Below are 16,851 nucleotides of genomic sequence, written 5' to 3'. Positions count from 1 at the left end.
GCTTGCAGCCTATTAGAATAAGCATGTATATTAATTATGTAGGAGGTCCATCTATGGAGAATTATTTAGGCCACAATTCCAAACTAAGCTTGCCCTCTAAGGAACTCCAAACATTTTTCTGCAACAGTAGACATTCAAAGCAAAATAGGCTCTAAGGAGAGAATAAAGTGAACATCTCACTAAAAATGCAAGGCAGGACTGGAGGGAGTTTCTTGGGATAAGCAATGGGCATGAAACAACAGTCCTGGTAACAGCCATAGCAGGTCAGAAACAAGATAAAAATCCAAATCACAAGGCTTTACCTATGCGATGTCCAGCCTGCTTGCTGATACCAGCAATACACTGGATATATGTTCTTGTAGTAGAAGTGGAATTATTCCTCTTCAGCTCTGACAAGAGATGTTCCATAAGCTCTGCAAAGATGTTCCCATTGCATGTCAAGACCAGGTGACCTAGGGCAATGATGGCTCTCTTCCGAACGGCCAACCTGGGACTGATGAGCTGAGGAAGGAGGCAGTTCAGGATGGAAGAATGGAAAGAATATAGAGTTCCTCCAAGCCTGAAACCACAGACAAAACTCACATCAACCAAACGTTCTCCAAACAGAGATGGACTTAACTGTTAATTTCCTGAAGACAGCCATTTCAATACATTTTTTTCGCTTTTCTTCCATGATTTATGTTTTAGATTAGACGTAATGGTAAGCCACCCAGAGTTACCCCATGGTAAGATGGGTGGCCAATAATTTTGATCAATAAATAATGATGAAAACATGTTCCGTTGTTTGCAAGAATAAGCTTTGCAGTTGTAGACCATGAGGAATGTATATGAGAGAGAGGATGCTGCAAGAAATAATATATTTGTACAGCAAAGTATAATCCAAATTAACAAAAGTAACAGTTTATACTAAGGCTGTTTTCCCAACGGTCCCTTTAAGGGCTCAGGAAGGTACCTTAATAAAAACACATTATTTAGTGCATATGAACTCCGCCATCTGATATATCCAACTAAAAGGCAACAATGAGAACTCAGTTCATTTTGTAATGCAAAAAGAGAAATCTGAAGTGTGACTTTCCCTCAATATGCAGTTTTCTATTCAGTGCAAGCAAAGCTTCCCCTGCAGATCTAAACCATTTTTTAAAAAAAAACAATTTCAGAATATTTACACACTAAATAGCAAGGCATTTGTTTCTAATTGCACATTTAGCATTACGCTGTCAATTAGCGTTTTCAACTATAATCTAGTGTTTCAATAGGGACAGCAGTAAAGCTGACTGAATGATACTCATTTTTTAGAAGCTGAAGCCGGAATTGTCAAGAGTTCCTTAACGTAATCTTCCCCAATTTAACGATTTCCAGATGTGTTGTACTTTCACTTTGGCGATTATGGCTTTTTGTCAAGCGGACAAGGCCAGTTCTATTCAATCAGAATAGCCTAGTGACATTCAGCAATTATTGTCTGTATGTGGCATTTACTGTATTTCTTTTCCTTTCTTCATTTCTTCTTTCTCTCAAATTCAGGGATATAAGCAAGACTATAACAAGGAAAACATGTTCCCTTTCCTCTTCATTGAAAGAGCCCCAGGGTCATTTAAGAACCCTAATTGGTAGTGTCCATATGTCCTTTCTTATAAAAGAGAGTTCTTTATTTCAGAAAACTATCCTTTAGATTTAATTTTTTTATTTTCTTGGTTTTGCTTCTGAATTCTCCTTTATAAAACAAACATAAACATAAACTATTTTTTATCTTTGGGAACCTCTTTCAGATTTGTCCCTTTTTCGGGTTTTCCTTCATTTTTTTCCAAGGAAATATGTTCACTGTTCTGATAATTCATATTCACAGGCCTAAATCTTTTGAGGTATGGTAAGGTCACAGACTCCCAAAACATAAGCTGGCACTGAGAGGCCTATTTAAAAAGAGTATTTAGTTTATTAAAGACATGAAGCAGCAAAGAGAACCATGGATACATATTAAACCTAGTGCAGGGGGAAGAGTTTATAGAAAAAGGAATTGCAATTTAAGACCAAGTGCAAGTAAAGGCACAATAGATAGGCTCATCAAAAATGGAAACCAACCCTCAATATTTAAAGAAAGGGACAAGATTGTGTGCGTATCTAAAATAAAGTTAAAATCTCTAACATACTTTCTCTGATTACTTATGGTTTCTTAAATTTTACTTCCTGAATCCCGAAAGGATTGATCCAGTTGATAAGGCTGAGCAGCTCAAATTCTCTCCTTCCCTCCTCTTTCTGTTAAGACGCTGCCCTCTCAGGATGAATCGAAGAACAGAAGCTCTAACAATCTCCTAGCTATTTAATCTCAAAGGACCAGTGATGGGGAAAACTACCTTGGCTCAAAGATTTAGCTACTTGGCTCTCTTGGGCTTTTTGACTTAGAGGCAAAAGGGATAGATTTGTGTGTGCTGCTTTCCAGTAGTTCAGGGATCATTGTTAGTTTGGCTTGCTGTTGGAGCCCATTTTATCTAAAGCAGTGTTTCTCCACCTTAGCACCTTTAAGATGTGTGGACTTCAATTCTCAGAATTGCTGGTCGGAGAATTCTGGTTCTAAAACGCTACCAGGGACGAACATCTTAAAGCTTTTTGAAGCAACATTGTGGAAAAATAACTGTACCTGCTCAAAATGTCTGACAAAATGTCAAGGGCCTCAAGTTGTACCGACACATCTTCTTGCTTTCCAATAGCTCCAGTCAGCTGAGCTGTGATTTTTTTGCAAACGTTGGCTGTCATGGTAGAACCTGTGAAGGTGGGAATTTGAAGAGAAAAAGAATGATGGTTTCAACAAAATTGTTCCTGTTTTGCGATGCTTTTATCATCGCAAACAATTGGATCAGATCAAGCAATTTTAACTCACAAGGGTTCAAGTCATAAACTGTTCACAGGCAATGGGGATCATCATATCACTCTTCTGCAAAATGACACCCTCCAGATGGGCGAGGATTACATTCCCAAATTCCTCAGTATATACAACCAAAAACTATGCTACTTAAGAACTGTGGAAATTAAGTTCTAAAGTATTCTAAACCTGGAATACTGCAACCAGTTTTGGTCACCATACTTCAAAAAAAGATGTTTGAGACTTTAGAAAAAGTTCAGAGAAGAGCAACTAAGATGATCAAAGGCCTGGCGACTAAAACATATGAATAACACTGCAAGATTTGGGTTTGGCTAGCTAGTCTAAAGAAAACAAGAATTAGGGACGACATGATAGCAGTTCCAGTATTTGAGGGGCTGCGACAAAGAAGAAGGGGTCAAATTATTCTATAAAGCACCAGAGAGCAAGACAAGAAACAATAGTTGGAAACTAATCAAAGAGAGAAATAACCCGGAATTAAGTAGAAACTTCCTAACAGTGAGGACAATTAACAAGTGGAACAGTTTGCCTGCAGAAATCATGGGCGCTCCATCACTGGAGGTTTTTAAGAAGAGACTAGACAGTCACTTTTCTGAAATAGTATAGGTTCTCCTGCTTGAGCAGGGGGCTGGACTAGAAGACCTCCCAGGTCCCTTCCAGCTCTATTCTAAAGTACATAGGAATTGAAGAAGGGAGCATAACATGCAATTATTATAATTTTATTCTTTAAAATTATAGAGAAAAATTTGCCAGACGCTTTGCATAAGATTTCAGTGATCCAAACAGTATTGTTAGCGTATATTGCATACATTTTGCTCCAGGGCCACTGACGTTTTAGGGCTGATGGGCATATTTGGAGTTTGGAATACCTTCTGCCAGTATTCTGAAAAAAGATCTGCTTATATCCCAGTGGTGGATTTTTACTCACAAAACAGATACCACTGGGACACGATCAGTTATAAAATGCGGATGGACCAAATGTTCCTATGCTACTTATTACTGCTTTGTGCTTCAAACAATTCCACTTCCCTCCCAGGAAGCTTCTTTCTGTTCTATGCTCAGGAGAGGTGGGCATAGAACTGCAGCCAATCATCATTTTCGTCTGTTTAGAAAGACTGTAAGATCCATATGACTCATAGGAATTGATTGGAATTGATGATGCCATCAGAGGCCGAAGCATTTCTTTTTTGCAACATCACAGCTTCCCGTTTTCTGAACACACAGAAAGTCAGGTGCAATGACAAGGAAGGTGTCTGTAAGCACAGTGGCAGTCAGGGGACCATATTGAGGGACCCAGGTTCTAATCCTTCTTCCTCTCTGCAACCATAACCTTATCTAAGCTTTCTGCCACTATGTCCCTTTTATGACTTACGTAGAACTTAAAATAAAGGTTCCTTAGACTTTAGCTCAGGGGTGTCCAAACTTGGTCCCTTTAAGACTTGTGGACTTCAACTCCCAGAGTCCCTCAGCCAGCAAAGCTGGCTGAGGAACTCTGGGAGTTGAAGTCCACAAGTCTTAAAGGGACCAAGTTTGGACACCCCTGCTTAGCTTGATAACGTGTGTTTTTAGGAAACATCCATCTCACTAACACAGCAACAATAAAGAACTACCTATTTAGGGTTTTGGGGTTTTTTTGAGATCACCCAAGGTTAGCTACGACCTGTTACCTGCTGTGATGTCGCAGGTAGTCCTCGACTTATGACCACAATTGAGCCCAGAATTTATGTTGCTAAGTGAGAAATTTGTTAAGTGAGTTTTCCCCCTTTTTACGACTTTTCTTGCCACATTTGTTAAGTGAATCACTGCAGCTGTTAAATTAGTAACATAATTGTTAAGTGAATCTGACTTCCCCATTGACTTTGCTTGTCAGAAGGTCACAAAAGGTAATCACATGACCCCAGGACACTGCAACTGTCATAAATACGAACCGGTTGTCAAGCGTTTGTATGTAAATTACCTGACTCTGGGGATGCTGGAAAAATTGTAAGTGTGAAAAATAGTCATAAGTCACAATTTTTTTCAGTGCCACTCTGAATGGTCACTAAATGAACTGTTGTAAGTCAAGGACTAGCTGTATATTAATTATAAACATTATTTTAATTGGCCTAATAAATAATAATAATAATAATAATAATAATAATTTAATTTTTATACTGCCCTTCTCCCGAAGGACTCAGGGCGGTGAACAGCCAGATAAAACAATACAATATATTACAATAAAAACACTATTAAAAAACTTATTCAATATGGCCTAAATTTAAAATAAAATACATAATATAAAATACCGACGCTCTGGAACGAACTCCCCCTGGCTTACGTCAAGTGCCTGATCTTCGGACCTTTCGTCGTGAGCTAAAAACATATTTATTCATTCAAGCAGGACTGGCATAAATAGTGGATTTTAAATTGGGGTTTTAGTAATATTTTAAATTTTTAAATCTTTTAAATTACCGGCCATTTAGTAATAGTTTATTTTAATTTCTTTTAATTGTATATATTCTGTATTTTATTCCAGCTGTACACCGCCCTGAGTCCTTCGGGAGAAGGGCGGTATAAAAATTTAATAAAATAAATAAATAAATAAATAAATAAAATAAACCCCAGTAAAATCCAATTAAAAACCCTATTAAGCCAGTCCTGCTCGGAAGAACAAATATGTCTTCAGCTCGCGGCGAAAGGTCCGGAAGTTGTCGAAGTCCTGGGGGAAGCTCATTCCAGAGGGTAGGTGCCCCCACAGAGAAGGCTCTCCCCCTGGGGGTCGCCAGCCTACACTGTTTGGCTGACGGCACCCTGAGAAGACCTTCTCTATGGGAGCGTACCGGTCGGTGAGAGGCATGTGGTAACAGAAGGCGGTCCCGAAGATATCCCGAAGATATCCCGGTCCTATGCCCTGGAGCGCTTTAAAGGTGGTAACCAACACCTTGAAGTGCACCCGGAAAAACCACAGGTAGCCAGTGCAGCCTGCGCAGGATCGGTGCTGTATAAAGTAACGCAACCAGCAAATTTTGATAACTCTCACCTTATCTCCAACCTTTCAGTTTTGGGAAAGATGGTAGGACAAGAGTTTTAAAAAGCCTGGAAAAAAGTAGATTATCTGGATGCTTGGGAATTAGGATTTGGGCCTGGGTACAGACAGAAACTGCATTGGTCACAATCATGGCTGACTTATAATGGAATTTGAAGAGGAGACATGTGATGCATCTTTTATTTGCTGGCTTGTTCAGTAATCTCTAATACCATCAATCATAGTAATCTGAGTCACCTACAAGATTTGAGAGAGCACTATACTACGGTGGTACTTATTGGTTATAGCAGAAAAGAATAACAGAGTAACAAAACAACTGAGTTGGAAGGGAACTTGGAGGTCCTCTAGTCCAACCTCCTGCTCAAGCAGGAAACCTTATACCATTTCAAACAAATTGTTGTCCAATCTCTTCTTAAAAACCTCCAGTCTTGAGGCATCAACAACTTCTAGAGGCCAGTTGTTCCACTGATTAATTATTCTAACTAGTCTAAGAGACTGAACCATCAAGCAATCTAGGCTAGGGTTTAAATTCCCTCCCCAGTTGTCTTTAGTATCTACATAACACCGTTGGAGGAGATCATCTGTTGGCATAGGTTGAGGTAGCATCAATATGCAAGTGATGTTTAGCTATATATGTCTACATGGAGCTGAGTTGCAAATGTAGCTAAAATCCTGAGTCAATATTTTGAGATAGTCAGGCTATGGGTTGAAAAAAAAAACGGCCTCCATCTCAATCCAAGAAGCCAGCTAATTCCAGCAATTTTAACCCTGTGTTGTTCTTTCCTAGAAAGAGCAAGTTCACAATCTTGACATTTTCCTGAATTCATGACTCCAGTTCAAAGAAGAGGTAGCGGTCATGACCAGGAAGGTCTATGTCCAAATATAGCTGGTAGACCTGTTGCAAAATTTCTGGGAACACTATACTACAGTGGGCACTGTAGTATAGCTTCTCATGCCCTTTTCACCTGTTAAGTAGATTATTATAATTCACTTTATGTGAGGGCTGCCCTTAAAGATCAACTGAAAACTTCTACTGGGTCAGATTGCAGCTGTCATAACTGGTCAGAACCATTATTGCTGCATTATACAGTAGTGGCCAAAATTGTGGAAACCTTTTGGGAAAAGTGTATTTTCTAAAACTAGCAAATAACACCACCATTTTTTTTTGAGTACTACCCTAAAATTATATATCAATGGAAAGATAATTTAATCAAGAATGTAATACAATAACTTTTATGAAGGATTTGCTATTAGAATAGCAGTTACAGTATAAAGAAGAAAAGTGAAACACATAGAAAAAAACGAAATATACAAAAATTATCACCATAGAAAAAACAAGATATACAAAAATTATCAGTTAATACTTAGTTGGGTAACCTTTAGCATGAATTACAGCCTTACAACGTCTTCCCATGGAGTGAACAAGTCTTTTACTTCTGCAGCTGTTATAATGTGAAACCAAGATTGAATGATTGCTTCTATTAACTGGGTTTTATTGCTGGGTCGCTTCTGACTAACAAGTTTCTTTAGTTGGCTCCATAGATTTTCAGCTGGGTTAAGGTCTGGGCTATTCCCAGGCCATTCCAGCAGTGGAATATGATTATCTTGAAACTCAAAAAAAAAAAAAGTGGTGTTATTAGCCATCAAACTTCAAAAATACACTTTTCTCAAAAGGTTTCCACAATTTTGCCACTACCCTAGATCTGCCTTGGGCATTGCATTTGTTACTGATTTGTTTCCAAATCAATTCAAGGTCCTTGATAACACATAAATGTAAAGGTTCCCCTTGCACATATGTGCTAATTGTTCCCGACTCGAGGGGGCAGTGCTCATCTCCGTTTCAAAGCCGAAGACCCAGTGCTGTCCGAATATGTCTCTGTGGTCTTGTGGCCGGCATGACTAACAGAGCCCTATATGAATTGGAATCTGAATAACTTTGAAACTGCCTATTTTAGATAAAGTGCACCTACGCAAACAGAAGGCATCTAACGAAGTTTCCTCCTACTGGGAAGTCCAGCTGGAGATGCCTGAAAATTGGCATTCTCTATACGGTGTTCCTCCCCTATGGAACAATTTATCCTTGCGGCAAGGGTGACCCTTTTCTTCATTATCCTCCAAAACATTGTCAAGATCTGGTTATTTCAGAAGGCATCAAAAACTACTTACATGATTTACTGCCCGAATGAGATAATAAGCAGAAATGCTATATTGGAGGTTGATATTTAACATATTACTCTAAGCTGTAATTGCTATTATTGTACATTGCACGTACTGTTAGTTCTATGCCACTTAAGAGTTGGTCAGACTGTTTATGTAGACCTTTTTGCTACTTCAGACAAATACATTATTACCTTTATGAATTTGCAATTTTAGATTTTGTAGTCATGACTACCAGAGCTAGGTACTTTCTTAGCATTGTTCGTGTCAAATTTAAGCAACAACAAAAATAAAATAAATCCCTTCAAAAAATAACAATAACAGTAAATTAAAGAAAAAGTTCTGATCTGATGATCTTAATTGATGAATTGGGTAGAATTTGGTTCCAATATTCATCAAGTGAAAATCTAACTGGGCATGACGTCCATTTGTGGAAGAATTACCTAAAAATGATTACGGGAAGGGGCACTGAAACAAACATCTTTGCTTGTTTGTTTAGAAAATAGGTTGTTTTCCAGAATCCTCCCATGTCCTATCACTACTGTAGTAAAACAACTTCTTTGTCTATGATGAGAAAGGAAAGGCCTTCCGTCAGGAATGCACATGTAGCATTCTTTCAATCACAATGGCAAACAACAGATTATTTGTAATGTCAAGACCACTGCTTACATGTATATATCGACAGGCCATTGTTCTGATGAAAGGGACTTCAACCAGACAGTGACTGTCTCATTAAATCTACATTTGCATCCGCCTAGATAAATCATCAGAGTATGATTTGCATCTTTTATAAATAATTTCACCTTGGCATTTTCTTCAGAACAATGTCAGTATTAATTTGCAAACTGTGAATTTTATTTCATTTACGCTTCCTCTCTTACGTTCCTAATTATATTCGCTATAATTCTCAGCATGAAACTCTTTTTTTTTAAACACCCTCTACAGTCCAGATGTGCACATTTTTCTCTTTAATAATCACAGCATTTGGAAAATGAATCCCACAAAACTAGCTTCGCCCAGCATAGCTTCCCAATCGCATTTGGAGGCTGGCAGGCTGATTCATTCGATCTTATTACACTACAGACTGACCGCAAAGGAAGAACCAGCCTCATCCTTCCAACAGAGGGTCAAGGCTTTTACCTGTAGATGGGGGAGGCAGCTCAGAAATGACGGTCTTCAATCCAATGCTAGAAATATCCCGAAGCTGTTCCTTATCTGACAGCATATTTGTACACAGTGTATCAACAATCGTTTCCACCTGATATTCTTTCACTTTGCTCACCAAAGGGCCCAAACTGGGGAGAAAGAAAGAAATCCCATATTTAAAAAAGACCTTCCTCAGAGAAGATAAGGCGTTGTAACACAATACAAACCAACCTGCCTCTTCCTGTCTTGCACAGGTGTCTCTCAGCCAAGAGATACCTTTCACAATACAAGTAATGATCAAGGGACAGGAAAGATTTTAACATCAAAGCTGATCTATTGAAAATATAAAACATACGAAAACAGCCTCTCCAGGCTCCGGAGGCCCTCTTTCCGAACTTCCGGTAGGCCCGTTTTTCGCCTTCCCCGAGCCTCCGTGTGCACCCTGCACTTACCTACCCCCAAAACAGGCTGCGTGGAGACTCCTGGGAGGGGAGGGGTGGGGTGGGGTGGGATGGGCCAGCCAGGAGTGGGATTTTGGGGTTCTCCGAACTGCACAGAATCTTAGCTAGAGGTTCTCCCGAACCCCTGCAAACCCCCAGCAGCCCACCCCTGCATATTTCTCCACTAACCTAGCTGCTTTCTTCCCTGATATGAATCTGTTGGCTAATCAGCAGCAAAGTCACAGAAGAGAAACTAGACCTGCATTATATGAAATTGAAGCTCTTGCAGAAGGAGACAGAAGACACCAATTTTAGAAGTCCTTTCAAAACAACTTCATATCTTAGCCTTTCTCAGATCCTAATCCTGGGCCTTCAACCTTTATCCAATAGCTTATATCTACTAAGGACCTTTCCCCATTGTTCGGTTTTAAGGGTTAAGCGCCCATCCGTAAGTAAGCAGAAAATTGTAGCAGCGTAACACTCATTGTGCAATGTCAAGTCAATATTTCTGCATCTAGCACTGAGTTTTGCTTTCTCCTAAATGGTGGGCATCTGGATTTTTCATGTGCAAGTTGTGCTATACAAAGCGACTGATCAGTCACACTGGCTTTGTTTTCCTCCCCTTGCCAAGGTCGTCTTCTCAATTTCAACAAGTCTGTTGAACAGCCGTCTATCATTCCTAGGGAAGTGACAAGTTTTGAAACAAGCTAGAAAAGCATTTGTAGTTTTGTACTCTTTCAGAATTCCATCCTTGTGAAACCCACCAAATAGCAATAGCACTTAAACTTATATACCGCTTCACAGTGCTTTGCAGCTCACTCTAAGCAGTTTACAGAGTCAGTATATTGCCCCCAATAATCTGGATCCTCATTTTACCCACCTCAGAAGGATAGAAGGCTGAGTCTACCTTGAGCTGGTGAGAATCGAACTGCTGGCAATCACCAGCAAATACTGAACAAACTAGTAGAGATACAGTAAGACATATCTGTTGGATCCATTGCTTTTTCCAAAATAATTGTTCCTCATAAAGCTTGGATTCTAAACCCCTGATCATCTCTGTAGTCCTCCTCTGGACTTACTCCAAGTAGATTATTATTTAAACTTTATTGCAGCCACCCCATTGCAGTAAATTCTGGATGGCTTACAAATACAAAAACAATAAAAATATAAACCGCCACAAATATTTTAGACTAAAACAATTACAATGATAATAAATTAGGCCAGACAGGCCTCACAAATACATTCACCGCAGGCCTGGACTCAAAGTCTGATCTGAAATCAGAGAAAGTGTGTTGTATCTCAGAGGGAACGTTGTTTCAGAAAGTAGGGAGCCATGGAAGAGATTTATCACTATCTTTTTTTTAACTGCCCAGAACTTGACAAGAGTATTTCACTTGGGTCCAACCAGAGTAATGTAGTGTTTTCTTATAGCTAATGCAAAAAAAAAAACCTCTTACCATTTGACAGCCAGGTTTTGCACTTCTCCATTTTTATCCTCAAGCAATTTTAGGAGCATTTTCACAACCTTCTTCTCACTGTCTTCATCTAGCTTTATGGAATCTTTCTGCAGTTCCATCATCAAATCATTGGTAGCCATAAATCTGGAATAAAGAGTATCAGTGATAGGTTGGTCAGTGGGGAATTATAAATCCATATTCCATGACAGAAAGAAAGATCAACATCTATCGAGCCAAGAGGTAAGTAAAACAAATTCTTCATTAGTAATAATGAATTCATTAAAGGTGGAACAAGAACCCTCTTAATTAAAAGCAATACAATACAGAAATATGAAAAAATCTGAAGGGAGTCACTCGACTTTTGCTTGCTCCAGGAACACCTTGCTTTTGAAAGGCCCTGAAAATCATCTGATTTGAAAGTGAAGAATATATTTCACTCCCAGCAATTCTTTTACCAGGAAAATTGTTAGCTCTGATCCAAAGAAGTGTTTCATGCATTATATAGCTGGAGATGAGGAAAGTTTTCACCATGCTAAGCAGGTATGGCCCACATTCCTCCAAACTTGTCTTTATGCTTAGATTTTCATAACCATCTTTGGCATGCTATATTTTTGTCATTTTAACCATGTACAACAGCATTTTTATTATTCTGTTTCTAAGGCCTTCTAGTCTTCTGAGCGTAACATCAAAGCAGAAACTCGCTTAAATACAGAATATTCACTTAAATTCTCAGAATTTAAAATCGATATCCTTCTAAATAATCCTTCTCCAGCTTGCTGCCCTTACAGATAAATTGGATCCAAATTCCCAAACTTTGCCAGCCTGCTCGGCAGGGGTGAAAAGTTCCCGGTTTGGACCGGTTCGCCCGATCCTGTAGCGATGGAGGCGGATGGTTCGGAGAACCAGTAGCAAAAATCCCTGCCCCCCCCCCGCCCAACTGAGCCATGTGATCATCAGAGGGTTTTTTTTACTTTTAAAAGCATTTTTTCTTCAGCCAAAAAATGTTTTTAAAAGAAAAAAAAAGCCTCTGATGATCACGTGGCTCAGCTGGGATCATCAGAGGCTATTAAAAACATTTTTTTTACAACCTCTTCGGCCAAAGAAGTTGTAGAAAAAATGCTTTTAAAAGGCTCCTCTGACAATCCCAGCTGAGTTGCTTGATCATCAGAGGCTTTTTTTTCTTTTAAAGGCAAAAAAAATGCTTTTAAAAGAAAAGAAAAGCCTCTGTCAATCAGGCAACTCAGCTGGGATCGTCAGAGAAGCCTTTTAAAAGCATTTTTTAGCCTCTTTGGCTGAAGAGATTATAGAAAAAATGCTTTTAAAATTATATATATATAAAAAATTGGCCACGCCCACCCAGTAGTAACAAATAACATTTCACAACTGCTGCTTGGTTATTAAATATATTAAGTGGGCACAAGAGAAACTACAATTCAACAATTCTGGGAAGGTGGGGATGATTACCGAAGACTTAACCCTACTGAATCCAAAATATTATTTTCCTACAAACACATTTCAAACACAACTGCAGAGGCTACAGATTTCAACATCCCACAACTGCTACCCTAAAATGTTTAGTATAATTGTTGTGCAGCTAAAAGGCAAATTTGAATGCAGCTCTATCTTGTCTTTGGATCTCATTAGGATAAAGTTGGGGCAAAGCAATTCTTGGAAAACACGAACATGTCAGAGATCAGCCTTGAGCACTTGGACAAGATTCTCTATATGTATAAAATGGGGAACAATCCTCCAGATTCCAGTAAGAGTTTGCACTGCAAAAAAGGAATTACAATATATAGCAGCAGGGTTAAGTACACATAACTTTTATAACTGCATCATTGCCTGCTACATTTCCTTGGTTCAACATATCCCTAAGCCAGAATGTGATTTCCTTTGTTTTAACTCAATGATACATGAAATCAACCATTATGATTTGTAAATCATGATTTAAAGCTTAATATAAATTATATATATGACTGAGGTAACTATGACTTGTTCAATAATCTATGGTTAAAAACATAGCATTAGCTATGAAGACAGACATTAATTAAGGACTTATAATGAAGTAGACCATGCTCAGACTAGTAATCATAAGATACATCTGATTTATTTATTTCTAATATTAGGTTTGTGCCACTATGATTCATGCTGATCCCTATATAATACCAGACTCTTTGCTTTAGTTTAGTATGGTCTATAAGCATACCTTAATCAAGGTTTACTTTATCTTACCTTTATATGGATTCATCAAAAAAATATGGCTAAAAACCTTGCTTACTATAAGCTACTAATTAATTCTTTTTCTATTTGCCTTCTGTTATAGTATATAATTAAAACAATATTCAGAAAATACGGAGTAGTTACTAAGCATCTGACTAGGGACAAGATTTTATAAAGACTGATCTATAAAATAAGAACATGATTTTGAAAACGTGAAACATATTTTTTTTAAAATATAGATGTTTCTGAGTTTTTGTCACAGGCAATATGCAGTATATTAGGTCATGATAGATAATAACTTACTTCAATTGCATTTGCTGCCTATTCAAAGCAATTATTTCTGATTTGGAAATATTAAAAAGTTCTGAGTTCAACAAACATGAGAAATATGGGACACATCTTTCAACTAAATCGGTAATATCTGCCTGATCTCATAATATTTTGACTCCAGTAAGCTTTACATTTTCCGATAAGAATTTGACTGTTTGCTTCTGGATTTTGTGCTAGAGATGGGAAAAAATGAAACTTTGACTTTGTTTTTTGCTAGTTAGATAAGATTTGTTGTTACAGAAATGGCTAGCATATATTAGTATATAACAGTAAAAAAGTTAAAGCTGTAATGTTATTATCATATTCTATTGCACAAAAGAGTTGAAAAGCAATGCTTTTCTTGTTCCCCTTTACCCTACACATTTTGCCCCTTCCCCCTTTCCCACTGTTTTCATTTTCTTTTGTGCTTTACATCCTGATAAACTTAATTAAAAAGTTTGCCAAAAAAAGAAAAGAAAAAGAATTTGACTATCTTTCCAGTGAGATATTCATACTTCAAATAAAGGAGAACCTTCCTTCCCTCCAATTGTGCCTATCAAGTCAATGATCTTGTTACACTTCAGTATACAAGCAGAGCAAAATAAACTAAATGTACTACGGTATATATTTAAGCCAGTGTAAGCCCATTTATACTATGAAATCAAAAAGGAATTTCTTTTAACATCTTGAAACAATGAACTATCAGTTTCTGTACTATGTGTTACCAGTAATTCAACCTTCTTCGCTTGCTGCTGTCCAGATGGGTTGGGACTGCAATTACCAGGATTCCTAGCTGCCAATTCTAGGATTTACTCCCCTGCCCCCAACATCTGGAAGATAGTAGCTTGAGGAACATTAAATTGTTCTGAGTTTATCCCCTTTAATATATTTGATAGCACTCCTTCACTTTCTTTGCTTTTATCACCGGTTTCTTTCAAAACCTTCCAAATGTGCAATATATGTCAGTATATCTAATATATAGCATACTGTTACTTATTTAGGAATAAATATTTCCAATTACATGAAGCATCTTTTCAAATGGATTAAACTCCAACAGAAATTCTTTCAGCAATGCAGCAAAACAGTGCCTGGTGACCAATACTCTCCCTAGCTTTCCAGTTTACTAGCCGAGATTACTTTTGTTTTTCTTTAATCCAACTAGGGAAGATAACTAGCCAATAACAGCTGATGAAATGTGTTTCCACTCCATCTCGGAGGAAGGATATAAAAGGTTACCATAATATTAGCTGCATGAGAAATTGGAGAATGTAATCTTTCCCTTTCTCCTTATGAGGAAACCTGCAGTAAATTTCCTATCTGCCTTATCTATAAAAACAGCCTACAGCATTGCCCTATCTCCTGTACGCTATCAATTCTAGCTAAGCATAAGTATCTTTTTCATGATAAAGGTTTCCTTTTTTTAGCTGCCGTTATTAAAAATATCAACCTTTCCTCCACAACTGCCTCCCTCCCACCTCTCCTCTGCAAATACAGACACATGTGGGCAATTCACCAAACAGTTCACAAAAGCAACACACACCTCCAAACAGAGCACTGCAGCTCTCTCTCACACGCAAACACACAAACACATACAGCCCACCCCCTCCTCCAAGAAACCCTAAATCCTACCTGAAATCTTTATCGGTGGATGTCATTTTCTCCAAGAGGTTGGAGATATGATAGGATATGTTGGTCATCTTGAAAAACAGCTGGTCCGGGAAGACGATCTCTTCTACACAGCTTGCTTTAATATAGAGATTTCAAGCAAGAGTACAAGTTTCTCGCTGTCCTAATCAGGGAGCCTTGCCGGCATGAAATCTGCATGAAAAATATGGCGACAGAAGGGGCACTGGGGTAGTGTTTTTCCTCTCTCCCCCCACCCCCACCCCTTGGTTAGAAGTCACTGGAAAAGCTAAGCCCCTGGACTGTTATCATAGGATATATATAGCCTGTAGTTGGAGCTGTAGCTGAGCTAATGGCACCCCCTCCCGGCAGACATCTGCAGCCTCTCAAGTTCTCCGGGAGAGAAAAGTGGAGGAAAGGCGGCGGCAGCTGCTTCTCTTCTCACCCCATCTCAGCGGCTATTTGGCCAGTGCTGCAGCAGAACTGCAGGTGTTTGCTGACACATTGCAATCAAATGGCAAATCATCCTGAAATGAGGGAGAAAGGGGGGGGGACCAGCGATGAATCACCTCTATCTGGCTAGGGACAGCTGATGTTGACACTCAATGCAGAAGAAGGTCAATTAGTTTGCATTAAGTAGGAAGTTCTCTACATTCATCAATCTACCCACCCTTCCAGTATAAGAGCAGCTGTTCCTACTTTGCCAAGTATTTTTTAAACTCTGTATAATGGCATACAAATTAATTTGAGGTCTATGCAAGCGCCATAAATCTAATATAGATGCTGGATAACCATGCATTCGTTTTGGGGGGAAATGGCTCATTACAAAAGCTATAATTTTTCGCTCCCAGGAACTCGAATTGATACAGTAAATTTGTTCCGGCTACTGAATGCTAACTACAGTTAGGTCAGTTTGCTTTTATTTGTAACTTTACAGTGTTTCCAATTAACAAGGAAATTAACAATTTCTTTTAACAAATTTAGATTAACAATTAAAATAATTCCCATTATTGCATAATTGTGTGATATTTACTTCTGGTTAATTGTGTTACTTGCACAATACTTTGAACCATCCAGGCTGGATTCACCCAATCTACTAGATTGAAATGTGGTTTATACTTTCATGTGTCATGTGAATATAAGCAATGAGTCTAGGGCAGATACAGAACTACAGGAGAAATCAATGGATATCTACTGAAAATGTTAATTTGCTTGAGTTCTGTTTAAAATTCTGTTAGATAATGTCACAAATTTGCACGTTTGGTTGTTGTTGTTGTTTTAGCAAAGATGCACCCAGCTCTCTGACATGAATTTTAGATATATCTAGCTTTTTCTTTACTGGTGTCAGGAATTGTATATAATTCCTATACAAGAATGTTCTTTGCCAGCACTTTCAGAATGTTTTGCCCCAGTGCAATTTATTGTTATCGAAATAGGAAACGTTTAATGACTGACAACATCAACACATTGAATGCAACAAGCATAAAGTAACAGCTCTCGATTACTCATCTATAACTTGATTATTCCACATGACAGAGTTAATCATTAAAAAAAAGTATTTAAAAATTCAGGTTTCAATACTCATTCTACTGTGGAACAGCA

At 38.3% G+C, this 16,851-nt stretch overlaps 1 protein-coding gene across 3 annotated transcripts in view; it reads right to left on the bottom strand.

Moving 5' to 3' along the window:
• LOC131191291 (cullin-associated NEDD8-dissociated protein 1-like) overlaps positions 1–16,851 on the bottom strand; it is a 36,889-nt gene that overhangs the window by 18,820 nt on the left and 1,218 nt on the right. For 2 of the 3 annotated variants that reach the window (XM_058169302.1, XM_058169301.1), the window contains 5 exons: positions 15,256–15,444; positions 11,098–11,241; positions 9,195–9,349; positions 2,633–2,756; positions 303–559 (listed from right to left, as the gene is read on the bottom strand). In XM_058169302.1, the coding sequence (XP_058025285.1) occupies positions 303–559; positions 2,633–2,756; positions 9,195–9,349; positions 11,098–11,241; positions 15,256–15,323 (748 nt within the window). In that variant the 5' untranslated portion in view covers positions 15,324–15,444. The remainder of the gene's footprint in view (positions 1–302; positions 560–2,632; positions 2,757–9,194; positions 9,350–11,097; positions 11,242–15,255; positions 15,445–16,851) is intronic. The other variant, XM_058169303.1, reaches the window with a different exon arrangement.

Source organism: Ahaetulla prasina, chromosome 2, assembly GCF_028640845.1.
Source record: "Ahaetulla prasina isolate Xishuangbanna chromosome 2, ASM2864084v1, whole genome shotgun sequence".
Lineage (NCBI taxonomy): Eukaryota > Metazoa > Chordata > Lepidosauria > Squamata > Colubridae > Ahaetulla > Ahaetulla prasina.
The sequence above is the reverse complement of the archived record's forward strand: the minus strand, read 5'-3'. Positions and strand labels throughout refer to the sequence as shown.